Source organism: Notolepis coatsorum (assembly GCF_963971535.1).
Source record: "Notolepis coatsorum genome assembly, chromosome: 6".
Lineage (NCBI taxonomy): Eukaryota > Metazoa > Chordata > Actinopteri > Aulopiformes > Paralepididae > Notolepis > Notolepis coatsorum.
The window spans coordinates 87,952,107-87,979,212 of record NC_140170.1 but is presented as its reverse complement, the minus strand read 5'-3'; the positions used below and the strand labels follow the sequence as shown (position 1 = coordinate 87,979,212).

General features: G+C 43.4%; 1 protein-coding gene across 1 annotated transcript in view; it reads left to right on the top strand.

Moving 5' to 3' along the window:
- tafa3a (TAFA chemokine like family member 3a) overlaps positions 1 to 12,562 on the top strand; it is a 213,590-nt gene extending 201,028 nt beyond the window's left edge. Inside the window, exons 3-5 of the mRNA XM_084317777.1 lie at positions 598 to 747; positions 3,883 to 4,007; positions 11,987 to 12,562. Coding sequence (XP_084173903.1) covers positions 598 to 747; positions 3,883 to 4,007; positions 11,987 to 11,998 — 287 coding nt within the window. The 3' untranslated portion in view covers positions 11,999 to 12,562. The remainder of the gene's footprint in view (positions 1 to 597; positions 748 to 3,882; positions 4,008 to 11,986) is intronic.
- The last annotated feature ends 14,544 nt before the right edge of the window (positions 12,563 to 27,106 follow it).

The window sequence follows — 27,106 nt, the reverse complement described above, 5'->3', positions numbered from 1 at the left end:
TCAGGGATTCATGTGGGAAGTGAATGGCAGACATTGTCCCCCAGTAGAGATGGCTATTTGAACCCCGCCCCCCCCCCCCCCCCCCCATCCACATGGAAATAAAGTTATTTTTGCATCGTATCTGCTTCCAGCACTGCTGCGAAACTCTCTTGTGCTAATTAGTTTATGTTTAGGATTTAGGATCTTTATACTCTTCCGTGGTCCCACAAGATGAATAATTTACAAATAAGTAGTCATCAGCATAGAATCACATGGTAGATGGTAAATGGACTGCATTAATATAATTAGACAACTCTATTGTTTTCATCGCAACATTGCTCTGCTGAGAAATATCAATGGCCCTGAGAGTGAACCATGCATTCTGACCGTCTCTGTCTCTGTCTCTGTCTCTGTCTCTGTCTCTGTCCCTGTCTCTGTCTTTGTCCCTGTCTCTGTCCCTGTCTCTCTCTCTGTCTCTGTCCCTGTCTCTGTCCCTGTCTCTGTCCCTGTCTCTCTCTCTGTCCCTGTCCCTGTCTCTGTCCCTGTCCCTGTCCCTGTCTCTGTCTCTGTCTCTGTCTCTGTCCCTGTCCCTGTCTGTGTCCCTGTCTCTGTCTCCAGTGCATGTAAAAGCAGGAACCTGTGAGGTCATCGCGGCCCACCGTTGCTGCAACAAGAACAAGATTGAGGAGAGATCCCAGACGGTCAAATGTTCCTGCTTCCCTGGACAGGTGGCCGGCACAACGAGAGCTGCTCCATCTTGTGTGGATGGTAAGGATTGGGAATTATTATTCAATGATGAGACACAGAAATGTAGCGTTTTTTTCTTTTCGGCGTGAAATCGTCATTCCCATCACTAATTTGTATCTTTTATCTACAGTAGCTTTATCCTTATCATTATTCTAGCTTTATCATTATCTGTTTGATATTGATTCAAAACTGATATACTAATAACTTACTCAGGGTTATTTTGTGAGGGTCGTTTTGTGAGAGTCGTTCTGTAGGACTCGTGCACAGTTCATGTAGCTGCTTCTCTGGCAACACCTTTCACTACCGAAATCATCACTTCAAATTATCCACATTATTCCGCCTTCAATTGCAACTCAAAAGCCGCCCAGAGCTACTAGAAAGCGATCTGTCTGATCCAGACTTAAGAGTGTCAAAGCCCCGCTAGCAGCCATGGACGTGCTGCTCTGAGATTTATGACCCTCACCCAACTGCTCTAGCTACAGTAACCCCCGGCCATCGTGATACCTGCTGGTGCTGTCCGAGACTGTTGTAGGCGTTTGACTTGACTTTTGTTAAATGTTGGAACATGGCAGAGTCAAAGAAGCAGGGTGATGTTTCCATCATCAAGGCTTTGGCTCTTCACAACTCACATTGGCCAGGGCATGGAGCTATTGCTAAGCTAACTGGCTACACAGTTAGCGTTAGCTGCCTCTCAACACAGCAGTGGCGAATCCTTGTGGAAGCCAACGGAAGCCATGCCTCCCTATAAATTTCATATCAAATTATGAAATATGAAATATGAAAAAAAAAAAAAAATTAAAATATAATTTTTTTTTAATATAGTTTACATTCATCTGTGCATCTGTGTTTTTTTTTTTTTTTTTTATGTCTCCCTCTTCTCCTTCTCACTCCCTCTAACACACTGTCAGACTGTGCTCACTACTGCAGCTAGTATAGGAGAGAAGCAGTGGGTAGGTCTCTTTCTCCAGGCTTCCAGCATTATAGAGTGAGTCCAAACTCCAAATCCGATCCTAGCCAATCAGATTCGAGCTGACTGCCACTGGCCACACCCTAAAAGTTTAAAACGGAGCTGGGAGGAAGACGTTCAGCATAATATTCCACCTGGAGGCGGGGCAGGTGCCATATTTTCCCCTCTGCACTCTGAACATTGTATTAACCCGTAACTGTTCCCACGGGCCGAATATTGCCCCGATCCTCGCGAGATTAAATCCACGGGGACCTCTCGGCGTGCCGAAGCTTTTCCTAAATCACTTCCATCATCGAAAACGAGGGGAAAAGGTCGGCTCGCGACCCTGAAAATGTCGCGTGATTTTAAAAACGCTGTATTAAGTGAGCCTATTATGGGATCCACGCGAGCTTTCTATCGTGGAAACATCTGGGCGTCCCGCAACTTTTACTGATTCACATGTAGCCCCTAAAATGCTTAGAAAAGGAAAACAGAAAGCGTGGAATAAACTCGCCGAAACGGAAAAGTGTCCCACGGGCGCGCCGTGATTCCGATCCGCGTGAAAATATTCACGGCCATAGAGGAGACCGTGGGACACCTTTTTGCAACCGAATATGTGTCTCGAATTTGCTCCCACGCGGCGCGCAAAATCGCGCAAGGAAAAATCGGACCAAAAATTAACCAATGCTCCAGCAGTATTAATGACCCTGATGTAAACAAGACAAACGTCTTTCTCTGGTCTGCATCCCCTTATACAATTGTGTGTGAATGAATGAAAACTTTATTAACAGATTGCAGAATGGGTACAGTACAGTACAGCTCAATACATACAATTGTTAAGGGGATGCAGACCAGAGAAAGACTTTCGTCTTGTTTACATCAGGGTCCCCCATTTTCAATTCATCGTAAATGTGTATTGAGCCGTACTGTATTGTACCCATTCTGCAATCTGTTAAATAAATAAAAATAACGTTTGACTGGCCGCCGAGCCATACTGTAGTGTACATGGTGACTGCTTGACTTAAAAAAAAAAAAAAAAAAAAAAAAATATTAATAAAAATATTGAATAATTTTTTTTTTAATAATTTTTTTTTGGCTTCCCCTGTTATTTTACCCACGCGACGCCACTGCAACACAGTGACACTGCTTTTTGGTCTAACTTAATGCTTGTGACCGGTTCGATTCCGGCTCCTCCTGGGCATTGTGTCGAAGTGTCCTCGAGCAATACACTTAACCACCAACTGCTCCCGATGAGCAGGTTGGCACCCTGCATGGTTGCCTTCCCCTGTCCGTGAGTGAATGGGGGAATGTGAGGCAGAAATTGTAAAGCGCTTTGGATAAAAGCACTATATAAATGCAGTCCATTTACCATTGGACGGTTTTGTGCACATATTTTATGAAAACGGTCACAATATGACATTGAATTGGTTTTAAAAGGGTTTGTCTTCCAGTGGTTATTTTAATGTGATGTTGCTTGTGTGCATTTTACAGTCTTTCAGATCTAATAGCTCTTCATCTCATTCAACCACCCACCTGTCTGCAGGTGGCTATGAGACCATTTGAAACCTTGTGTTCAGTGGAGTAGAGAGAAGGCCAGGTCAGTTAATATCATGTCAGCAGGCCTCTGTTACAGGTGAATCGATACCCATCTCTTCTTATTCTGTTATAATGGCTCTGACAGGGCTTCCTTCATTTTGACAGTCCTTGTAACGCTAAGGAAATGTCAAGGGAAGCCATTTACCCCCCCCCCCGACAGAGCACCCCAGAGCAACTTAAGACCTTGACGCTCTCACCTCGCTGCTGGCTTTGCAACCCCCACACACATGCGCACACATACATACACACACACACACATGCACACGCACGCACTATACACATACACTACTCACTGTTCAACACTAGTCACACCACTCATCGGCTTGACATTGACCCACGCCCTGTAATTCACTCCTGAAAACACACAGGGCAAGAGGAGTGATGTATCTCCACCATCAGCCGTGGATCAAAAGACGCTCCGCGCTCTCTCCCTCTCCCTGACGCGTGTATAGAAACAGACAGCTGATGCTTCAGTCAGAGAGCGGATCCTCCGTCTTTCACAGTGTGCATTAAATGGCGTATTATTACTCACTTGCATCCCTCTCTTTTTCTTCTCCCCCTCCCCTCCTGTCCTCCTGTCCCCCTGTCCCCCTCCCCTCCTGTCCCCCTCATAGCGTCCATAGTTGCACAGAAGTGGTGGTGCCAGATGCACCCATGCATGGACGGAGAAGAGTGTAAAGTGTTGCCAGATCTGAAAGGATGGAGCTGCAGTACAGGAAACAAAGTAAAGACGACCAAGGTGGGTAACAGCATCATCATCATCATCATCATCATCATCATCATCATCATCATCATCATCATCATCATCATCATCATCATCATCATCATCATCATCATCATCATCATCATCATCATCATCATCATCATCTTCATAATCATCAGTTTCTTTAATATTACTGCAATTTTTTTTACTGTGAACACGAACACAAAGGCAGAATATTCAGTTAATATTAATTATAAATATACACAATATGTTACATTAATATGTATGCAACAAGACAAGTATCTCCTTTCACCTCTCAACGCCTATCGTATCATTTCAAATGAGGCAGGATCCTGGAGTTGAAAGCGTGTACTTTCTGAGAACATCGCGAGATCAAATATGCCGCTCTTGTGAGAAAAGAACGCGTGATGATGTATGTACGGATGATGTATGTACATAGAAGGAATATTATTGTCATGAGACCTGGTAATGAATTATATAGTTTTTGAATGACATCATTTTTTAAATAGTGCATGTGAGACTAAACGTTTTATGACAGTTGTTGCAGCAGCAGCATATAAATAATCTGCAGTGTAATACATAACAAGGTGACATGTATGCAGCGACACCTTCATGGATACAAGTTGGAATGCACACCCCGGAGAGAAAGCAGAATCACACTGTATCATGTCAGCGTTGGTTCTACTGTAGTTCAGAAAGCCGACTGACACGTTTCCATCTGACCTACTATTGCTACTTGAGAGCAGGCTCGGGTCGCGGCCTTCCTTTTAGAGAGAATTCGGAGCATGTTACCTCGAAAAGAGTCACTAAGAACCAAAAAGGAAAAAAAGGCAAGCAAAGGGTGCGGGGGAGGAGGAGGGGGACGGCGACGACGACGACAAACAAACAGCCCGTCAGCGAGCCGAGGCGTGAGGGTGGATGTTGCTGAGGCGGGAGGGGCGAGGGCTGTACTCCTCCCAGAGATTAATGGAGGTTATCTGAGCCTGTGTTTTGGGTTGCACTTGTGGGGCAGACCTGTACTGTATGGTAGTGAGGGGTGGGGGCTTGAGGGTGACACAGTGGGCCCTGAGCCATCCATCATGACCCGGTGTTTGACTCACCAAACGCCTGTACTTGAGCTGCCTCCTCCATTATTCATGGCTATGGGAGGCCGGGACGAGGCAGGGCTTTTTTTCTTCTTCTTTTTTTGCCGGGTTAATAATTCATGCCCCCTCACACAGCCCCGGGAAGGCAGAGAGGGAGGCAGAGCGGGCAGGGGTCCAGGTGGCTAGTAGCACCCGTCAGTACCTCTGCTCGGGGCTCCACAGGGTTCCCCTCCTGTTCGCCGGCCCGCTGCCTCCCACAGCGAGCCTGCAGGGGACGGTCAGTGTATGCGAAGTCCCTCAGCATTTACATGCTCCCAAGAAAACCAAGTGCCTCTGATGGTGACGAGCTGTAAAAGCTCATGGAGTTTAGGTTCCACTACCGACTTCTGTGCTCTGTGGCATTGATACCATGACATTGATGTAATGTGCGGTGCTTCAAATCGCGTGCCCCAGTTACAGTTGCACACCACGCAGCCTGCTGCGCTCCACAGTAAATCCTCTTCTGAAACGTTGAAACATGGAGTTGCTGATAAAGAATGATGGCGTCGTTTCACCTCATGATGAAGTCACATCAATAAATCAGACGGCTTAAAGCCCTTCCAGGCACAGACGACTTCAGCCGTTCCCTCTTTCGTCCCCATGTCAAAGAGCAGCCACGCTTTTATAGTCCTGCTGGTAATGTCAGAAATTATAGCCCTGGCAGCTCCTGCTTTTCACTTCCTATCAATCAGCACAGAGAAAAGATCAGCACAGAGCCTAAGAACCATGGAGCCTTTCTACTTGACAGGTGATGTGACGCTCATAGAGGACGTGTTGAATGGTGTTAATGACGGGATGTTTTTTGAGGGGAATCTGCCTTTGAAGAATTCCAATTGGACGTGTAATTTGCCGTTCTCCATACTATATTTAGTATACGTGATGTACTGTAGCCCTGAAAAATGGGCCAGCATGCGATAAGCCATACAGCGTGTTTGAATAGACTGTGTACTAATTGCATTAAACGCAGCACTTGATTACATTTTAAGCAGCGTTTGTGTACATTAACCCCGTGCTGTTTCAATCAGTATTATGTTTTCTACATAAAGTTAGGGGCTCTCACGTGCGCGCGAGGATTAAGCTACATATCCTCGAATTACACTTTGCAATCTGTTCACCAGCTGTGTCCTCGAAACCTGGAGACTCGTAACACGTGTAGCTCTTGAGCTCAAGGTGCAGCGCATGGTGTACAGTAGGATGCAACGCTGTGTCAAACCACACCCTCTTGTGTTTAAGTGTTTTGTGACAAATCGGTGCAGTATGTGTAAGAGAGGACATTTGTTTCCCAACACCAAAGACGATGTAGCTCAAACAGAAATGGAACCCAGCAGTACGTCTTAATTTTTTTGGTCTGTCATCCCTTGTTATGCATAGATCGATTATAATGCCTCCCTACGGCCATATCTTTTACCATCAAGGAATCCAAAGTCCTTCACCTTTTCAGAGTCTGCAACGCACAAACAAATAACATAGCCCTTATCTATCTATCTATCTATCTATCTATCTATCTATCTATCTATCTATCTATCTATCTATCTATCTATCTATCTATCTATCTATCTATCTATCTATCTATCTATCTATCTATCTATCTATCTATCTATCTATCTATCTATCTATCTATCTATCTATCTCTCTCTCTCTCTCTCTCTCTCTCTCTCTCTCTCTCTCTCTCTCTCTATCTCGATATTGGCTTTTTTACCGATACCGATATTCCGATATTGTCCAACTCTTAATTTCCGATACCGATATCAACCGATACCGATATATGCAGGGTTTCCCCCCCCCCCCCAAAGAACTGAATAATTTCAGGTAACTAATAATTTCACTGGATATATATATAACAAATATTGTTATTGTTTTTAAATTTTTTTTAACCGATACCGATATTTTCCGATATCACATTTTACTGCCGATATCGGCCGATAATATCGGTCGGCCGATAATATCGGACATCCCTACTATCTATCTATCTATCTATCTATCTATCTATCTATCTATCTATCTATCTATCTATCTATCTATCTATCTATCTATCTATCTATCTATCTATCTATCTATCTATCTATCTATCTATCTATCTATCTATCTATCTATCTATCTATCTATCTATCTATCTATCTATCTATCTATCTATCTATCTATCTATCTATCTATCTATCTATCTATCTATCTATCTATCTATCTATCTATCTATCTATCTATCTATCTATCTATCTATCTATCTATCTATCTATCTATCTATCTATCTATCTATCTATCTATCTATCTATCTATCTATCTATCTATCTATCTATCTATCTATCTATCTATCTATCTATCTATCTATCTATCTATCTATCTATCTATCTATCTATCTATCTATCTATCTATCTATCTATCTATCTATCTATCTATCTATCTATCTATCTATCTATCTATCTATCTATCTATCTATCTATCTATCTATCTATCTATCTATCTATCTATCTATCTATCTATCTATCTATCTATCTATCTATCTATCTATCTATCTATCTATCTATCTATCTATCTATCTATCTATCTATCTATCTATCTATCTATCTATCTATCTATCTATCTATCTATCTATCTATCTATCTATCTATCTATCTATCTATCTATCTATCTATCTATAAGATAGTAATGTTTTACTGTCAAAAAATGGCTGAAAGATAAGAGTGATAGATGGATTGGCCGAACGAAGCCTGAAGTAATTCTGTCATCCATTGATGTGTTTCTTATGGACCATTAAGAGATGGTTGGAGGGTAACATTGACCCTGCAATGGGCTTTTAGGGCAAAAGACTGAAATGAGATCCTGTATATCTCAATATATCGTTGAAAGCTGCCTTAAAAGACATTGGCAGTCAAAGACAGTAGAGAGGAGCTGTGTATTGGTTTACCAAGATCATTACAAGTTGACAGTGCAGACACAAACACACACACAAACACTCTCACACAGGCATGGGCGTGCACACGCACGCGCACGCACGCACGCACGCACGCACGCACGCACGCACACACACACACACACACACACACACACACACACACAGCTTCTTCATCAAAGGTGGAGCCTCAGTATGCTTGTTAATGGGACATTGAACGCAGAGCTGACCAGTCAAGTGCGGTCTTTCATCCACTGGAACTCTACGGCATCAAACCTGCGGGGGGCTGCCTTCTGTTCTCTTGGCGCATTTACCCCCTGATCACCCTGGTCTTGCTGTTTCCGCCCAGACACCCTGCCATTCTAATTGTTTCCATAAGGTTTTTATTTTTATTTTTTTTGGTCTTTTTCCCCCTCCATTTTCCTCCGATTTTCTCCCATCCCAATGTTAGTCGTATGCCAATTCCCAGTCCCTTCCTGGTCGCTGCGCTTTACCCCCCACAGTCAGATCATTTTGGGAGAGTGGAGGCTACCACGTGCTTCCTCCGACACGCGTCCAGCCAATCACCGCTTCTTTTCACCTGGCAGCGCGGATTCTCATTGAGAGGGCGTAGCGTGTGGGAGGACCACACTATCCCCCTCACGTCCAATCCGCGCTTAGCAGGCGCCCCGACCGAACTGTAGGAGTCGCTGTTTACAACGACCCGGACCCACCCCGCCAGCTTCTCCCACCCTCTGATACAGCCAATTGTATCAGTGCAGACGGCCAGCCAAGCTGGTGACAACCCCGGAGCTGTGAGCTGGATTCGAACAGGCGAACCAAGCTCACAGCTCCGGGGCTGGTGTCCATAAGGTTTCTTAACTTATTCTATGATATCAGATGCAGATGCCAATCTGCACTGTAGGCATATCAATAATCAACACTGATATCTGCACTGTATCGATAATCTATATGATATAATCAATATTTGGAATCAACTATGAATTTTATTTTATTTTATTTTATTTATCCTTTATTTATCCAGGAATGTCCCATTGAGATACAAGATCTCTTCTTCCAGGGAGTCCTGACCAACACAGCACACAACAAGTTTCAACATAAAACAGGGCATTAAACAAAAAACATACAATTCAAATATAAATACAGAGGGTCATTTGTGCAGTGGCAAGGAGCATAATCACATCAACAATAGCATCAGGTAAAACAGTTACATGTTTCATAAAGGGCTAATCGTAGCATACCTTTAAAAGCATTCACAGTAGGAAGTGCCTGTAGACAAAGTTTCACTTGCAGCGTATTCCATAAAAAGGGAGCATAGTGGGAGAATGCAGCTTTACCAAGCTCTGACTGCATCAAAGGAACATTTAACAGCATCCCATTTGCTGCTCGTCTGGTATTAAAAAAGCAAGTATAAAAGGACAGAAGTCTGGAGATATATAAGGGCAGCTTACCTAGCAATGACTTAAGGATAAAAATCAACATGTGTGATTGTCTTCTTTGGTACAGAGAGGACCATCCTAATGACTGATACAAAGTGCAGTGGTGGGTGCGAGAGCCTGCACCTGTTACAAAACGTATGGCAGTATGGTACGCAGAATCCAGCTTTTTAAGCAGGGAGGAAGGAGCATGCATATAGATTACATCGCCATAGTCTAATACAGGCAGAAAGGAACTCTGCACAATTCTCTTCCTGGCTTCAGACGGGAAACATTTCTTTAACCGGAAGAAAAAGCCCACGGCACGCAGACAGCAGCTCCACGGTGTTTGTCTTGCCAGGCTACCATGGTTCGTCTTCAAAAGTTAGTTTCTACTAATATTGTGACAAGCGTCTCGTAATGATATGTGCATGTGTGTATTTTCTTTCATCGCTGCAGTCCTCCAGCCTGCCTGTGCAGCGAGACCAGATCCTCTCTATAATCTCTGTCCACACCCCAGTTCCCAAGGATTTTTATGTTGAAGTGTAGATTAAAGTGTGCCTCCCCAAACAGCGAGAGCTGCAAAAGATCACACTCCTGTGTAATATTAGAATCTTTTTTTGGCAGTGTTTGACAGCTGAACCCCCACCAAACACGGACACCAATCACAGGACAGTTTTGAAAGAGGGGACACCTGTGTGTGTGTGTGTGTGCTGTGCATGTGTGTGTGTGCGTGCACGTGTGTGTGTGTGTGTGTGTGCGTGCACGTGTGTGTGTTTGTGTGTGTGTGAGAGAGAGTATGTATAGTATGTGAGTGTAAACTCCACTGATAGTGCCCTAAAGGTTACATTTTTAAAGGCATGGTTGGATTAGGCCTCTCCGGGGCCCCTGGGCAGGAAGGTGCCATGGGCCCCCCATGTCCCTCAGACAGATGTAACCAAGGGCATGCTCCTCCAGGAAGAACATTAAAAAAAACAGCCCTGGATTATACATTTCTGGGGCCTTTTGATAATGGATATTAGATGGATATATGGATATAATGGACATTTGACAAACTTGTGTGTTACTGTACCCGTAAGCAGGATTCTGATTGAAAGGGGCTCCCTGTATACCATTTAAAGGGGACATGCATTATAAATGCCTTTTTTCTGTGTTTAGCATGGTTTTATAGTAATACAGGTTAGTATCTGTGTCTCTAATTACCATATTGACTCATCAGTCTAGTCTCGAGTTCACGAGATCCTCCCTCACTCAACTAAACTGTTCTGATTTGACGGTTTCCGTGACGTTAATATAGCATTGATTTGCATAGCTCCGCCCCTGGTTGTACTCACCTCCACCGCCCACATCAACCATTATAGTGCAGAGACCAGAGACCGCATTGTAACCCGACACTTCCTCAAATGGGGTTTGACAGAGAGAGAGAGAGAGAGAGAGAGAGAGAGAGAGAGAGATAAAAGAGTGTGTGTAAGCCATCTCTCTCCCTCGTCGGGGACACACACATACACAAACTTGACTGCGTGTGTGTCGTGGACGCATCTCTCCTCTCTCTCTCTCCCTCGTCGGAGCATTACACACAAACTTGACTGCATGTGTGTCGGGTACGTATCTCTCCTCTCCTCTCTCTCTCTCTCTCTCTCTCTCTCTCGCTTGCTCGTTCTCTCTCGCTCTCTCTCTCTCGTATGTATCACGCTGTGTGGGTGACTGTCACTGAAAGCGCTTATGGGCGGAGCCCATCCAATAACAGGCTGAAATCCTGAGGCTGGAAAATTATGCTTTTGAGTACTCCATTAGAAATATAAAACAATGATTTTTTTTTAAATAAACCTTACAGATGTCTTCCATAGACTCACAGGAATTGTGTAAAGTTGCCCAAATAGTGCAAGGAATAGCAATGCATGTCCCCTTTAAAGTACAGGGGCCCCTTTCAATTAAATCATGCTGGGCACATAATTGAAATGAGTGAAATTATGCAATTAATATACAGATGAATCCTGGGGCTTTCAGGGTCTTTGGTGGTCCATGGCCCCTGATGGTCCGGGGTCCCAGTGCATTTGCCCGGTATTCCGGTCTGTAATCCAGGCATGTTTAAAGGGCAAGCTAAAAAACAGAGGACATTACTCCTGTATGCTATATGGGACAGTATACATCAAGGATAGTACATTCTTTATCTTATGAAAATCAGTTGGATTAATATTCATGAAAGTACTTATGCTAGCAGAATGTCACCATGAATAATATTCAGTCTGGTAGTGAATACTTCTGGTGGCTCCCTATCTTTACCCAATATAACTAATGTAGAATGCAGCAAACACAGCCAACGATAGATCTATTGGAATGCATAAGTAGATGTAATTACTTGAGTCTTCCAGTGGGTGTGTATTGCACTGTAAGGCAAACAGGACGAGACTGACAAAGACTTTTTCTACTGGTATGTGTCATCATCAGTAACCCAAATCAATGTTTTCTTAATCCTTAGAATCCATTAGCATCACTGTCACCAATGCAAACAAATCTTTTTTGTTTTGTTTGATTCTCTAAGTCTAAATGTGTTCCCTTCTCTTTCAGGTGACCCGATAGTCCTCCATGCTCCTGGACAACCCTTGTCATTACAGTGCGTGGAACCAGAATCTCCTCTTCCTTGACCCATACTACAGGGACCTCTGGGTATGATGTATTTTGATGAGCGGTGGAAACCAGGGACCAATAAGGACCCAATGCAAAAAAAACAACACAAAAAAACACTGACATTCCACTGGATGAACGGACACAAGGTGGACAGAGAGGACATCACGCGAGAACATGTGTCCAGCGAAGGACTACTGTGACTTTAGATCCAGTGTTTAACTACAGTAGTTGTCTCTGAACGAGGCCGCCCTCCACATGTCCCTTTTGTGCTATGGTTTTTCTTCCTATGGACTACAGGAGACTCAACGCCGAAGCTATTTACTGAGTGGTACGATGGTGGATTGATGCAAGAAAGAAAAAAAAAAGAGAGAAAAAAATAACCCTAAAACGAATCATGTGACGTGAAAACTTTTGTCATTTTTTCTTGCCACAGAGAGCTGAGAGACTCGATGTATATCTGTGTTGAAGATCCAGTAAGATCACAAGCATTTTCATTCCTTTTAGCCTTACAAAGTGGATAGCTCTTCTTTTTATGTTTATTTTTTTAATTATTATTATTATTATTTGAAAGTATAAAGTGTTTTTGCTTTCGTAATTTTGTCAGAGCATTGAGTCTTCTTTTCAAAGGCTCATTAACATCAAAAGAAGATGCCACACCAGTAATATACAGAAATAAATAATGTAACTCTATTTGACCAGGAATCACCACAGATATTTAAAAATGACATAATCTGAGCTCCTTCAAACTTCTTTTTCTTTTTTTTTTTCTTTTTAAAAGCCTGGTGACTAACATTGATTACACATGTCAGTATTATATCAATAAATCTATCTCAATGGATATCACTGAATCTAAAAGTTTGGGTTTGTATGCCATAGTCTGTAATATTATACTAACATGGTTTGATGGTGCAAATACACTGATACATGAAAGGGAAGAACATGCACATCAAATGAAGGTTGTGTTTATGAAGGATCTCAAGTTTGGGGAGAGACCTCTTTCTTAAAATGGTCATACTTTTTAATAAGCCACCTGAAACCTGGTCCATATGGGGAGTGATAATTACCTCTGTTCCCAAAACAACTCTAAGCCTATTTAATTTATTTCACAAAAGTAAATGTTGTCATTGCTCAAGCTGGCATTTATTGTGTGGCTGTTAAATGAAAGCCCCCATCATCCACAAAGACGTTTAATTTTTTTGCTGTCTGACTGATTTCCTTTTAGGCACTGCCTGTGAGAAATCCCACAAGTGTTGTTAGTGCATGTCATTAAAAGCTTACAGGAAATCAACCGTCTATGGGATTCAGCACATGTCGCACAGAGGAGAGCAGGGGGTTGGGTGAGAGACCGAGAGAGACCACAGAGCAATGGAGCGGGATTCGTTTAGTTAGCGTCCTGGTGTCCATACTGTTGTCCCTGGCTGCCGCCGCCATCTGCGGGGGCCAAGGGGCGAACGACACGCACCTCCATGACACGGATATATGCGGTGGCCTTTATTATCATCACCGATATCCCTGTCCGTCTGCAGCTCCGTCCCGTGCCCCTCCCTAACAAAACACAAGGTTAGCGGCAGTGAGGCTCTGAGCAGCCACAGAGATGCTGGAGCCAAGGCACAGGGGGAGATACAGTATAAGGCACTGCATATGATATGTTCACCTTTAGTGACAGGAGACTTTATAATGTGGGGGCCATTCTGCTCATGTGATAATAAGAATCTGAAATGTAAATATTCTGTATATTTGTCATCGTAATGAGATCTTTCCACTGTTTATTCTGACATACATAGATCCACAGCCAAACGCACAACCCCTTTATTCACAATCCAAGCGGTTGCTAGACTCCAAACAAGCCAATGCTTTATTGGGGAATCCTGTATTTTGTAAGTCAATTCTCCCTCTGTAATTGAAATGGTGCATTCACCACGGAATGCTCCTTATAATGAACATAATTAATTAAGCAAAAAATTTAGAAGACATGCTCTCAAAGATCAGACCCCGGGGACTAGCACTGTAGGAGGGGTGGGCTTAGAGGGCTCCTACAGTTAGTGATCCAGGTTGCCTCTTGTTTGGTGAGAAATCATTAAATTACAGTAATGACTAATTTATCATTCCTGCACGCAACCCGCCAGAGACCACCGAGGATTTAATAAAGAGCCGGCGATGAATCACAAACACGGGGCGGCTGAGGAGCGGCTACGTGATTATACAGCGTAATTCAAAAGTGCATTAATAAAACAATGCAGAAACATTCTTAAATCATTTGAGATAAAGGCTATTTGCATAATTCATTAAGATTAATCAGACCACCAATCCACCGCGGCACGGTGAGGGAGAGAGCGAGAACACGCCGGAGCCCATCCCCAGGGGAAAGGCCCCTTTCAATCTACAAACAATGATCCTGGCAGAATTAACCTCGGTGCTCTCTCTCTAGCCCCCGCAGTGTCGAAATACAATCCTTCAGTGATTCAGCTTCATGGAGTTTAATATTCTATTATATTGAAATGCCTTTTCATATCACGAGATCCTCTGGGTGCTCCACCAGCATGAAAACCCTTCACAAAAGTTGAATGGAAAATGAAATTGTGTTTTTTTGTTGTTTTTTTGTGTTTTCTTTTCCAACCACAGTGTGAATCGAAACTTGTCTTTTTGACATTTCTATGTGTGGCTTTAAACAAGAGTCTGTCTGGAGAGGAATGCGGTTTGGGAGAACGCCTCGCTGGCAGGGGGGGGGGGGGTTCTGGCTGTGATCACAGATCACATAGATAAATCACCTGTTGTGATGATGTCATGGACCACCTGTAAGCACACTATGAGAGGTTTATCCTCACGCCATGCCATGCTCTCCCTCCTCACTGCACCACACAATTTTTTTGACGGCTCCATGGATAGTCGTAGATTGTATTTTTTGCTGAGGTGTGCATCGTTTATGAATAGAGCCTTTCGCTCGAGAGTACCCACCGTTTATGAGAGGCACAATTAAGATGCTGTCGAGACTTGAGAACACAGTTTTATTTTTTGGACAAAATTGTCTTCACTCCCCTCCATAAAACAATCGACGCACTTTTAAATGTAAATCCACAAAGACGGGAAAGCATATATACTGTAGGGCGCGGTGTGTATGTTGCACTTTTAAGACTGGCATACAGAAAACAAAAGCTCTCAGTTACACAAACACCATCTGCTGGGTTTGCCAGGCCTGCACCTTGACAGGTAGAATTAGTTTGAGAAACTGTCAGATACACAGAACAAAATTAGATTTTCACACCTCGTAATGAAAGCTGACAGAGTGTAATGAAAAACCATTGGATCTTGAAAAGACTCAAGATGAACCGTAAAAAGTCTGACTGGAGAAAAAAAAGTTCCCTGCTTCCCTGTTTATCTAATTGTGTGGCTCTCTCCGTTTTCAATATCTGTGTGATATTCTCCATCCGCCTAAATTGGATGTTCTGATTCACTTTGGGTCGGAGTTTGATGTTATTTCTGACAGCTGTGTGTGTTATTCTTGTTCAGCCATAAGTAGTTTATTCTGAAGAGTTCTTGTGCTCTCTCTCTCTCTCTCTCTCTCTCTCTCTCTCTCTCTCTCTCTCTCTCTCTCTCTCTCTCTCTCTCTCTCTCTCTCTCTCTCTCTCTCTCTCTCTCTCTCTCTCTCTCTCTCTCTCTCTCTCTCTCTCTCTCTCTCTCTCAGTGTATACTCACACCGCTGTGACCTGAGGCATAATGGGATTATCCTGCCTGGGGCAAAGACGCATTCGCCTGGAATTTTAATATCAAAGTATTCCCCTCGTCGTAGCTGAAGCCGCTTCCTCTCCGTGTTCCTCCTCATGCCTGGCTGGCCTGAGAGGCGATTAGGCCCCGTGTGAATCACACAACACGCCCGGCGATGCCGCAGCTAGTCACACACTTGCACACCTCCTGGAACGCTCGCCTTCATCTTCAAAGCTCTCTCGCTCTCCCTCCCTCTCTCTCTCCCTCTCTGACTAACCGCATTCTTTTGCATACGCTAATGATCCCGGTGCTGTATCGCTTAAACGGCAAGTGCAGGCAGCCAATCACACAAAGTGTCCATTGGAATTTTTTTCAAAAATGCCTGTTCAAAACAAACGTTATTGAGCAGCGGTGTGGCCCCGGCGAGCCCGGAGCTGCATTGTTACCACGCGGCAGGCGCTTTTCCTGCGTCCATACAGTGTCGCGCTGTTGCCGGGGCGTTAGTGCAGGTTGACGCGTCTGTTCTCGTCCCTCGTCGGAGACACTCTGCCACTCCCACACTGCATTATCACAACGCCCCCGGGGTCAACACAAAAGGCCTGTTGTAATTTGAAAAGGAAATTATCTTTTTCTGATACTTACTGAGACAGACTGAAAGTGTTGGTCGGGCGAGACAGAAGGATAGAGGTGAGAGAGAGTGATGGGAGGGTGGGGGTGATGAACGGTGAAGAAAGCATTCCTCTCTTGGCAACCTGTGAACAGGTTAATGGGAGTGAGGTTTGAAATGAGCTGATATCTATCTAGATGGGTAGAGGGAGAGAGAGAGCTAGAGAGACGCACACAAAATGACATTCTGATGGATTTCTAACTGCCTTTTTTCTCCTTGGCCCCATTTCGCGATGCGTGTGCATTCATTTATTTATTTATTTATTTTCGCTCGCTGTAAATAGCTTCCAGAAGAAGACGTGGCAAATGTTGTGTAATGGGCAGGTTACACGGCACCAGGGGTTGAGGTCGGCCCCAACGCGGGCGTCAACGAGCTGAAGGACAAGTTGATGATACCGGTTGAAATTAAAGGTTCATTCCACGTTTTGTTCTTCAGAGGGGGTCAGCGGACAGAATTGCATGTAATTCCTAATGTAATGTTTCTTGTTTCAGTCACTGGTGGGCTGTTTGTGTTCTTACCTGTCATCAGTGACACAGTCGCCAAAAGTGATGTTTATTAAATGGTGACAGGTGTAGGAGAGTCTAGAAACTAGAGTTCCATGTTGGTTCCGCCCTGCTGAACACTGCAGTACTCTGCTCTCGCAGTGTCTCTCTCACACACACACACACACACTCCTATCAGGCAGCAGCAACGCCTGCCCCTCCCCTGTTCATAGGCAGCCCAGATCTGGGAATTTGCTCTCGCTTTTGATGTAATTTGCAGAGATAGCATATGTCCATATTTCAAACAAAATTGACTGACGAGTAGATTAAATCATGCGCACTTGGTTCATTTTCAAACGGGCTTTAAGGGGGCGAGAGAGAAGAGATCTAACTTACAAACAGATAAGTAAAATAATTGTAAACGAATTTAATAAATAATGTTCCATCCCATGTCATAATTAGTTCTAATTCATAATATTCATATTATTTCATTACATCCGAATCGATTTAAGTGCCTGTAACTACCATATGGCACTGTACAGGTGGACATCTGTGATTAATACAAATGATTTATCAAAGCAAATAGCTGGAGTGGCTTACCATCCTCTCCCAGCAATGGAGTGATTTAAGATCTGTAGCCTGCCGAGGTGTACGGGGGGACCTCCTCCAACAGATGCTTCTGACTAATGATCTATTGTAGCGCAGATCCCAGAATCCCACAGTCCGACCGCTGTCTTCCGGCGGGAGCCTGGACGTCCACGTTTCATATCCTTGGCTCGGCATTCCACTTACCCGGGGCACTGCCCTCCATCTGTGAGGAGAAAACCGGAGAGGCGTGCGAGCTAGCCCGACGGTAACATATATATATATATACGTACGCGCACCTATAGCTGTCAGTTTCTAAGTGCAAACACTCCTCCATCCCACCGTTTTATAAAGTGCCACCGTCAAACAGCTGTTGCATTGGAGTATGTGTTCTAGAAAGCTAACATGGTACTGCCTGGTGGGAAAGCTAACATGGTACTGCCTGGTGGGAAAGCTAACATGGTAGATAGTTAGATACTGCCTGGTGGGAAAGCTAACATGGTAGATAGTTAGATACTGCCTGGTGGGAAAGCTAACATGGTAGATAGTTAGATACTGCCTGATGGGAAAGCTAACATGGTAGATGCTGCCTAGTGGCGTTATTTTTTTTCGTAGCCGCATTTTGCGGAGACACTCTCTGATTGGCCACTGACTGACGCTCTCTGATTGGCCACTGACATGTGCGCCCAATCGCGTGACGAGCTGTGTCTTTGCCCATTTCCGGGTCTAACAGCCTGCAAACTACCTAACGCCTAGTTTATCACTGGTTAAGCTTAGGCGACTCTTTCGAAGTTGGTTAAGGTTAGAGTTTGGAATCAGGGCTGGCGTTCTATCGCCCTGCTCTAAGACAAACTCTAACCTTAACCAACTTCGAAAGAGTGCCTAAGCTTAACCGGTGTAGAAACAGGCGTCACACGATTGGGCGCACATGTCACATGAAGTGGCCAATCAGAGAGCGTCTCCGTAAAATGCGACTACGAAAAAAAATAACGCTGCCTGGTGGGGAAGCTAACATGGTAGGATAGGGAGCATGTCTATGTTCCCCGGGTCCTATGTTCCCCGGGTCCTATGTTCCCCGATTGATTGATTGATTGAATGAACATTTTAGACCACCAGCCCTGATTCCAAACTCTAACCGTAATCAACTTCGAAAGAGGGCCTAAGCTTAACCAGTTCGAAACAAGGCGGACATTAATAATTAATAAAATAATAAAAATTTATAAAATCTTCAATCAATTAATCAATCAATCGGGGAACATAGGACCCGGGGAACATAGGACCCGGGGAACATAGGGATGATCCCGTTAGATACTGCCTGATGGGAAAGCTAACATGGTAGATGCTGCCTGGTGGGAAAGCTAACATGGTAGATGCTGCCTGGTGGGAAAGCTAACATGGTAGGATACTGCCTGGTGGGACAGCTAACATGGTAGGATACTGTGGGACAACTAACATGGTAGGATACTGCCTGGTGGGACAGCTAACATGGTAGGATATGCCTGACCAATGGTCTGCGATTAAGGCATGCGCTTGGCAGAGCCGGACGTTTGTAAATCTTCCTTTGGTTGTTTCTAAGCAGCTTCTGACCGGCCATAGTCCAGTTAATTTTATATACGCAATTCAACCATTTCAAGAAGCTGGAGGAAAATCGTGAAACTGGAAGATTTAATTCAATCATTTGTAAGCCCTGCGAGCTGAAGTGAGCTGATTCTTAGGCATGTGCAGAGTTAATGCAGTGTGAATCCCCCCCCCCCCCCCCCCCCCATTTTCAAAAATAATCTAGGATCTGAGTTTTTCTGCTCTTAACACTACTCCCTGCGATGAGCATGTTAACACATTTATGTAGATGAATAATTTAGCAAAGAAGCATTTATGAGGAGAGCAAATTGAAACCGTGTGCATACTTGAGCAAAACGTGCTCTAAATCTTTCAAGAGAGCGACGGTCTGAGAAATAGGAGGGTTTTAGCTACATGACACGAAGCAACAGAACATCTCTGGTGATGTCAGTGCTCTGAAAACCCTCGGCCTTCATGCAAGAGTCTTTCCGCTCAGACTCAGTGTATTAGAAGGTTGAGGGGGAAAACCCCTCATATTCACAGACGGAACTTAGGCACCTAAAGCAACTCCCAAACCAGACCAGAGCGAGCAGCTAGAATGGATTAATATATGGTTGGCTGCCTTTTCGCAGCCCTGTCAATGTGGGCCGGGTGTCTGTGACGAACGGATCAGAGAGAGATGCGGGGAAGGTCATTGCCACTGGGAGGAGGAGGTAGTGAAATATTGTCCTGACAAGATGTAGAGTGACTCCTGCAACCCCCAGGCTTGTGTTTCACATTAAACTGCGTTGGACTGAGGGAGGAGGGGAAGTTGAAGGAGGTGCAAAGGGAGGAGCGGGGGGATTTGGAAGGTGTTGCCTTTAAATTCACAGTCCGCTTGCATAATGGTTCTGGAAAATGTGCCCAACCTGATCTGCATAGCAGTGAAAAACTCCACAACTCTCCCAGAGTACATGGCTGCTTTATTTTGACCAGTAATACGTGGGATATTATCAACAATGGGATAGCAGTTATGGTTTAAAAAAAAATATTCTGATGAATTCTGAGATTGTCTGTTGTATGGGTGGTTGTTTGCACAGCAGTCTACCATGAAACAAGTAACTAACAACATACCCCTGTGCCAGCATGACTGGCATAATAAGTCAAAATATGAGTTCCCTTATTGGTGTCTAACTATAGCTAACACCACGCATCCCATTCCTCTAATGAAGCGGTTCCCTTTCAGCCAGTGCCCAATCTGTCTGTTTTGACATCCATCAGAAAACATCTTTATTGCATCGTTCATATGATCCATTGGTATTCTCACTGAATTCAAAGACCGCTGATGGATCTGTGTGCCAATCATTGCCATCCCGGGAGGCCTCTTGTCGTTCCCGGCGGTGAACAGAGCCACGAAGAAAAACAACAACAAAAAGAAGCGGTTTCAAAGAGTTATGGCATATAATATAGGACAGCCAAACACAAAGAATTGTTTGTATGAAGCGCTCAAACAATATGGAGCACAAATATGTGATCCCGGTTCCTGCGTTGCGGCTGCATTGATTGGATGACATCCTCTGGGACAACAGATGGAGCTGTGGGAAGGATGTGTGGGTACGGAGGAAACGGATCAACCAAATGACAGCATACCTGTAACCTCACCAGCGTTTAATGGTCTTTATTGGTCGTCAGGCCGTCCTGGTTACTCAAACCATTGTTCCAGGTCTTCTATGTTTATCCTTGCGTGTGCTCCTGGCCACTAAGCCGGTGTTCTGGCTCGGTCCAGAAAGGGCTTCCATTAGCTAGGCTGTGTCAGAGTTGTTATCCATGTTTAATTTCCCACAAGACTCACAAAGGATCTATTCATGTTCCCTCTCAGGTAACTCATTAATTAGCCGTGATGCTCATGAGATGGTGAGTGAAGGCTTTCTGCCAGGAGTTGGTTAGCATTTTATGCATAAAAGAAATACAGAGACCAGAGCAGATGGTCACATTAGGGACTGATGATATTGACACAGTGTGTGTGTGTGTGTGTGTGTGTGTGTGTGTGTGTGTGTGTGTTGTGTGTGTGTGTGTGGTGTGTGTGTGTGTGTTTGTGTGTGTGTGTACACGTTGCATACTATGCAGTATTTACAGTATATAGGCCTACATGTGTGTCAGTACACTAATGTGTTCATAATCCCTTATATGCTGTAACCAGTTGTCTGGTGAGATGAATTTCTGAGAGGAGAGAAGAGAGAGAGAGAGAGAGAGAGAGAGAGAGAGAGAGAGAGAGAGAAGAGAGAGAGAGAGAGAGAGAGAGAGAGAGAGAGAGAGAGAGAGAGAGAGAGAGAGAGAGAGAGAGAGAGAGAGAGAGAGAGAGGACTCAATGCAAAAACTGAATTCCTGAGAGACCATACAATTTGACAGTGTCTGGTCCGGAGTGAGAAGGAGTGGTCTCACATGTAGTGCAGCACATTTCTGCCCATAGTGTCAGAGCTAGTGAGACCTAACAGAAGGCTTGCTTGGCCCACAACTGCAGGACTTCACTTCCATTAAACTCCAAGTGCGTCTCAGTCGCAGCATGCTCGCCTTTGTTCAGTCTGTTCTCAGCGCAGAACAGACATTTTTTACCGTCCTTAACTGCCGGGTGTACAGCTGGAGGACCATTACCTTTTCCATTCTCATTTCTCCTTTTTAATGCTGGGTTGGGTTGGTGTTACATTTACTAGATTCCTCATAAAATCCGGTCCTGTCAGAGTCAATTGCATAATCGGATTACTTTCAGTTAATTTAGATTTTTCTTTTGCTATATTTTGATGTTGTACAAGGTTTGTTTACATTTTTATTTAGTAACATCCTGTTTGAGTTATGATGAATAATTCCAAAATGCTGTTTTCTATCTGAAAGATGAATTAAACGTGAATATACCCAAATATTAGATGCTCAAATGAATTCTAGATTGTACCTTACATATCTTTTATATCTTTGTATCCAAAGCTGCAATCATATTTTCTTATCACTAGAGGGCAGTAAGGAGACATAAACAAACAAAGAGCTCCATCCTCCCTCTTTCCCAAAACAAAAGACTTGTTGTAAATACATCATGTATAAACACAACACTGCCTAGCTAGCACAATCTTGTTGTAACTAAGAGACTAAGAGAGAAAAAAGTAAACATTTGTGTATGCATAGATTACTAGATTTATTAACTTAAATTCGACTGTCTCTTGCGTCATTTCTTGGTTGTTGAACAAGGTGACAATAGCTACAATGGCTAATAATGATGGAGCTGCCAACACTGACGTATTGAGCGTGAGACGCACGCAAATTACCCTCTTCACATGCTCTCACGTCATCATCACATGAAAGTGTAGAGACATTGTAAGGAAACATGGACAACAAGTCTCTCCCCTCCGACCACCATGGGCCAGTGGCGGCTCTGCCACTAGGGGCGCACGGGCGCCGCCCCACCTGCTGTTAAATCAGAGAAGAAGAAAATAAAACGTTTTAGTTTTTTGTTTTATAGCCCTATAAATAATATAAACATGTTTAAAATGAATAATATTTACTCATTTTAAGTATGTTTGTATTTCCAATGCACAATATAACGTTATTATCTCAAATAAAAAACACTCGTTTTCTTGAGCAGGAAGTGACGTTTTTTTTTTTTATTATTTTTTCGTATTTCTCGGCCCGGGCTAGACGCGATAGCGCTCTGAGTGCGCGTCACAGTTTGATCACTGTATCCGTCACAGCCAATCAGTGCATAACGCGTTGAAATATGACTATTATGTTGGAATCCGGGCGCGATTTGAAGCGGTCTAGCCAGTAGCGTCAAGAATTTCTGTAGCCGCATTTCGCGGAGACGCTCTCTGATTGGCCGACGCCAGTATTTTTTTCCGTAGCAGAATTTCACAGAGACGATCTCTGATTGGCCGAATCCAATTTCTAATGTTCCAATTCTAGCTTATTCCTAGGTTGGTCCATTGGTGAGAGATAGTTGTGTTGTTGTGTTGTTGTGAGATGCAGGCAGCTGTTTGTCTTAGAGCGTGCCGTGACTGCAAGTTCTTTAGACTGTTAAGCTTAGGCACTCTTTCAAAGTTGGTTAAGGTTAGAGTTTGTCTTAGAGCATGGCGATAGAACGCCAGGTAGTTTGCAGTCTGTTCGAGCGGAAATGGACAAAGGAATGTACTAACTTGTGTTGTGTGGTCCTAACAAGCTAACACTTGGCTAACAAGCTATATGGCGGATACAGTCTGGAGACAGTGGACAGTGGTCTGGAATACATCAACAGTGGATTATACACGTTTATCAAGCTCTCCTGCCCTGGACGTTTCAACTAAACAGTGAGTCTCTCTCTCTCTCTCTCTCTCTCTCTCTCTCTCTCTCTCTCTCGCTCTCTCTCTCTCGCTATACACAGCTGTCTCCGCGAAATGCGGCTACGGAAAAAAGTATTGACTGTGCTTGCTGAGACGATAATAGGCTGGCGATTCAAAACGCGCTGCTGTGTTGTGAACTATAACATTAATTTAGCTGCTGCTGATGCATAATGAATGAATGGTGAGTTGTTTAAAATGACAACATACATGTGTTAATTATTTGATTTGATTGATCCGAGAGACAGAGAGAGATTGCTCCAGAGCATCTCAGAGCATTACATTTTCAACTCGACCTATTAACGTGAACTGCGACCCACAAGGCACCAGCGCCAGCGGCCGCTACTGCCATGGGCCCCGATTTTGGACAGAATAAGTACGGTAGTGAATGGCGAGAGACAAAAACATTTTGATTTATTTTTTGTTGTGCCATGAATTACACATTATGATGTTTGTCAATTTAAAAGAAAATTTTGCAAGTCAAGAAAGTTGACAAGCAAGTTAGCTAATGTTAGCTAACATTATTAATAGCTTTTGATGCTATCACGTAATGTTAGCTAGCTGACAGTTACACTTTTAACCTCTTATCCATCGGGCAAGCATGGGGCTAGTTTTGCATACCCAAAGTAATTTGAGATTTATCCTTGAACCACTTATAGCACACGCATGAGTCTGGTCTCTTTTGAAAGGAAACACTCTGAGTGCTAATGTAATAGAGTTACAGAGGTTTGAACACACTGAAATCAAAGTTTTGTCTACTTACATCTGAATTAGTTTGCAAACAGATGCCTGCAAAAGAGTTCCAGCTGAGAGGTATGAGCTGGAAAACACAAAAGGTCCATAGCCTGAATTCTTATCTAGTAGGGGAGAGTGGGGTGAGCAGTGCCAATTTGTACTTAAAGTGCCTTTAAAGCAAGGGGATTACAGTAATGCCCCCAACTAAAATATGTACATATAGTTTAGGATGTTGTGCATCCCTGGGGACAATCACTTTGGACCTTAAATAAACTGTTTCAGAAATATAGCTTTCGAAAAAAAAGTGGTTTTGTGGCACAACTTGCCCCCGGTGCGGGGTAATTGTGACATTAGAGAGAATACACTGGGGTAAATTGTGCCATTGATAATTTTACGTAAAACAGATCATTTTAATCTCAAAAGCGGTAAAAGCATCCTGCAGATCTTCATCTTCCAACCTGACGTCTTCCCCTGTTGCACCTCTTTCACTGCTCTTTCCAACTTCTCAAGAGGAGTTGAAACCCTGTCTTCCGTTTGTATATCTGCGTGGCATGATGGATTTTGGTCTAAAATTAAGAATATCACATAGTTTTAGTGATCAAATGTAAGAATACAATGTACAATAACAATAAAATACAATAAAGTAATATATATAGTTAATAATTATATGTTGAGGCAACGGCACGGTGGTGTAGTGGTTAACACTGTTGCCTCACAGCAAGAAGGTCCAGGGTTCGATTCCCGCTTGGGGACCAGGTTTCCATGATGCCAGTTACCCAGGTGGGGTATCTCCCAGGCCTTTCTGTGTGGAGTTTGCATGTTCTCCCCGTGCTCGCAAGGGTTTCCCCCCCGATAAGATAAACCCAATGGAAAGACATGCACAACAATAGATCGCTAACGCTGTGGCGTCCTTGACGAAGACGGACAGGAGCACTTGGATTGGTCCCCTGGCGCGGCTCACGTTGACGCCTGTCTGCTCCCGGCTGCCCTTGGGGGGGAAGGACGACGGGATGGGTTAATCGCAGATACGAATTGCATGCATGCATCGCATGTGTGCCGATTGATGACCTCTGAGCAGGTCCTAAATTATTATTTATTAACCCAGGCCCTTTGGCACAAATCACCCCAAGCCTACCATTTTGAATAAATTGCATCCCCCAGCTGTTTTGAGCTAGCATCATGCTAACTGTATAGACTCATGGTGTAGCTTACTAAAGCACTAAAACATGTGTGAACTGTTTTCAAAGTTGTCTATAATTGTTCAAACACAGCAATAAAAAAACCTTGATCATACAAATTTTACTTTGGAGTAAAAAAAAAAAATTTAACTTAAGCGTGCTTACCTCTCAAGCCAGGTGTCTCCCTTCTCTGCAGGTTGAGTGACATGGATGCCTCTTCAAAAATATGTTGTCACATGACCAACTTCTTCTATGGTTTTCTAGATAACAGGGGTGGCACTACTTGCCCCTTGGCACTACTTACCCCACTCTCCCCAGGTCGAAAGTTTGATTTGTGAAAGTTGTGATTTGTTGAGATGAGTTCATTTTTTTTTTTTTTTTTTTTTTTACAAATGTTTGTGATGTGAGTGTTTCAAGTGAGTGTTTTACACATGTTTTTCTCATGTTTGTATCGGCAGTAATTTGGTATGCTTATCCAAAATGGCTGTCCAGTCCAATACATTCAAGATTCAAGAGGTTTAATCGTCACATACATACACAAGACATATAGTGAAATGAAGGTGGCCATGCAATACAATATATAATAGAATAAAATAGAATAGATAATAAAATAGATTATAAAATAGACAACATTCCGACGTGCGAACAAGTAATTCTCCCTTCTTCGTCTTCGTCTCTCCCTTTATCGTATTAATCATCCCTCATAAGCTCCAGAATTTCATTGGCTACAAAAACACTCGTTGGTTGTTTGGTCTTGTAACCCGAGATTGGAAGCACGTAATAGGTTGAGTAGGGTGTCAATCAAACGGTGTCCATTTTAGCTTTCAAACTATGTGTTGGTTGATCAGCAATAACACAGCCTGAAGCCGACAGACAAGGGAAAATGTGCCGCGACGTGCGCAATGTCATATGTGTCTCTCATCATTGACTAGTACTGTTCATATTATTTCCAAATAGGATCCCAGTGAAAGGGGAGGGACTTGTTGTCCATGTTTCTTTACTTCAAGTACAAAAATGTATACAAATAAATAAATGTCATACAGAACCAAGCATTTCACCGTAAAAGATGTGTATTTTATTGTGATATTTAATAAACAAACTTGAAACTTGAAACTTGATGTCCCTGAACGGACTCCAAAAGAAAACCTTCAACCATCAAATCTCACTCCAAGATTTTCGGAAAAGTTGGCAGCCCTTAACTCTTTAATTGCCAGACGCGAGATATCTCGGGTTAACTTGCCACGCGTTGGACACCAGAACCCGAGATATCTCGTTTTTTGGTTGTTTTTTCTTTTATTCGCTATTTTCATTCATTATTCATCCATTGACCTCGGTGTTGCCATATTGTAACTGAGGGGTACAATTCCCTGACTGTATTACTAGATATGATACTTACTACCACTACCTTTGTACTTTATATTCGGCCACCCAGTACTCGGCATAAATATATTATGATAAACACTCTCACGTAGATGAAACGGATCCAACACAAATGTACGAAGTCGAAGTATGCGTTTATTACTACACAGCAATGGTGTGTAGAGCAAGCACTTAATCACTTAATTACATTTATGAATTGAAATAGTATGCACTTTTATGGCAAAGAGTATTCGTCGGTATATCAATAGAGAATGTCCAATCTCTGAAGGCGCAGGCGGTAAATATACGACCTGGAATAGTTAAGGAATAACAGCAATGATACTTTAATGATTATAAGACTGGATACACTAGGGGGGTTAATCCGGTCGCTTGTAAGACAACAGGAGTAGGAGGGGGGGGGGGGGGGGGGTAGAGTCTGGCTGCCTCGTCCGGCCAAG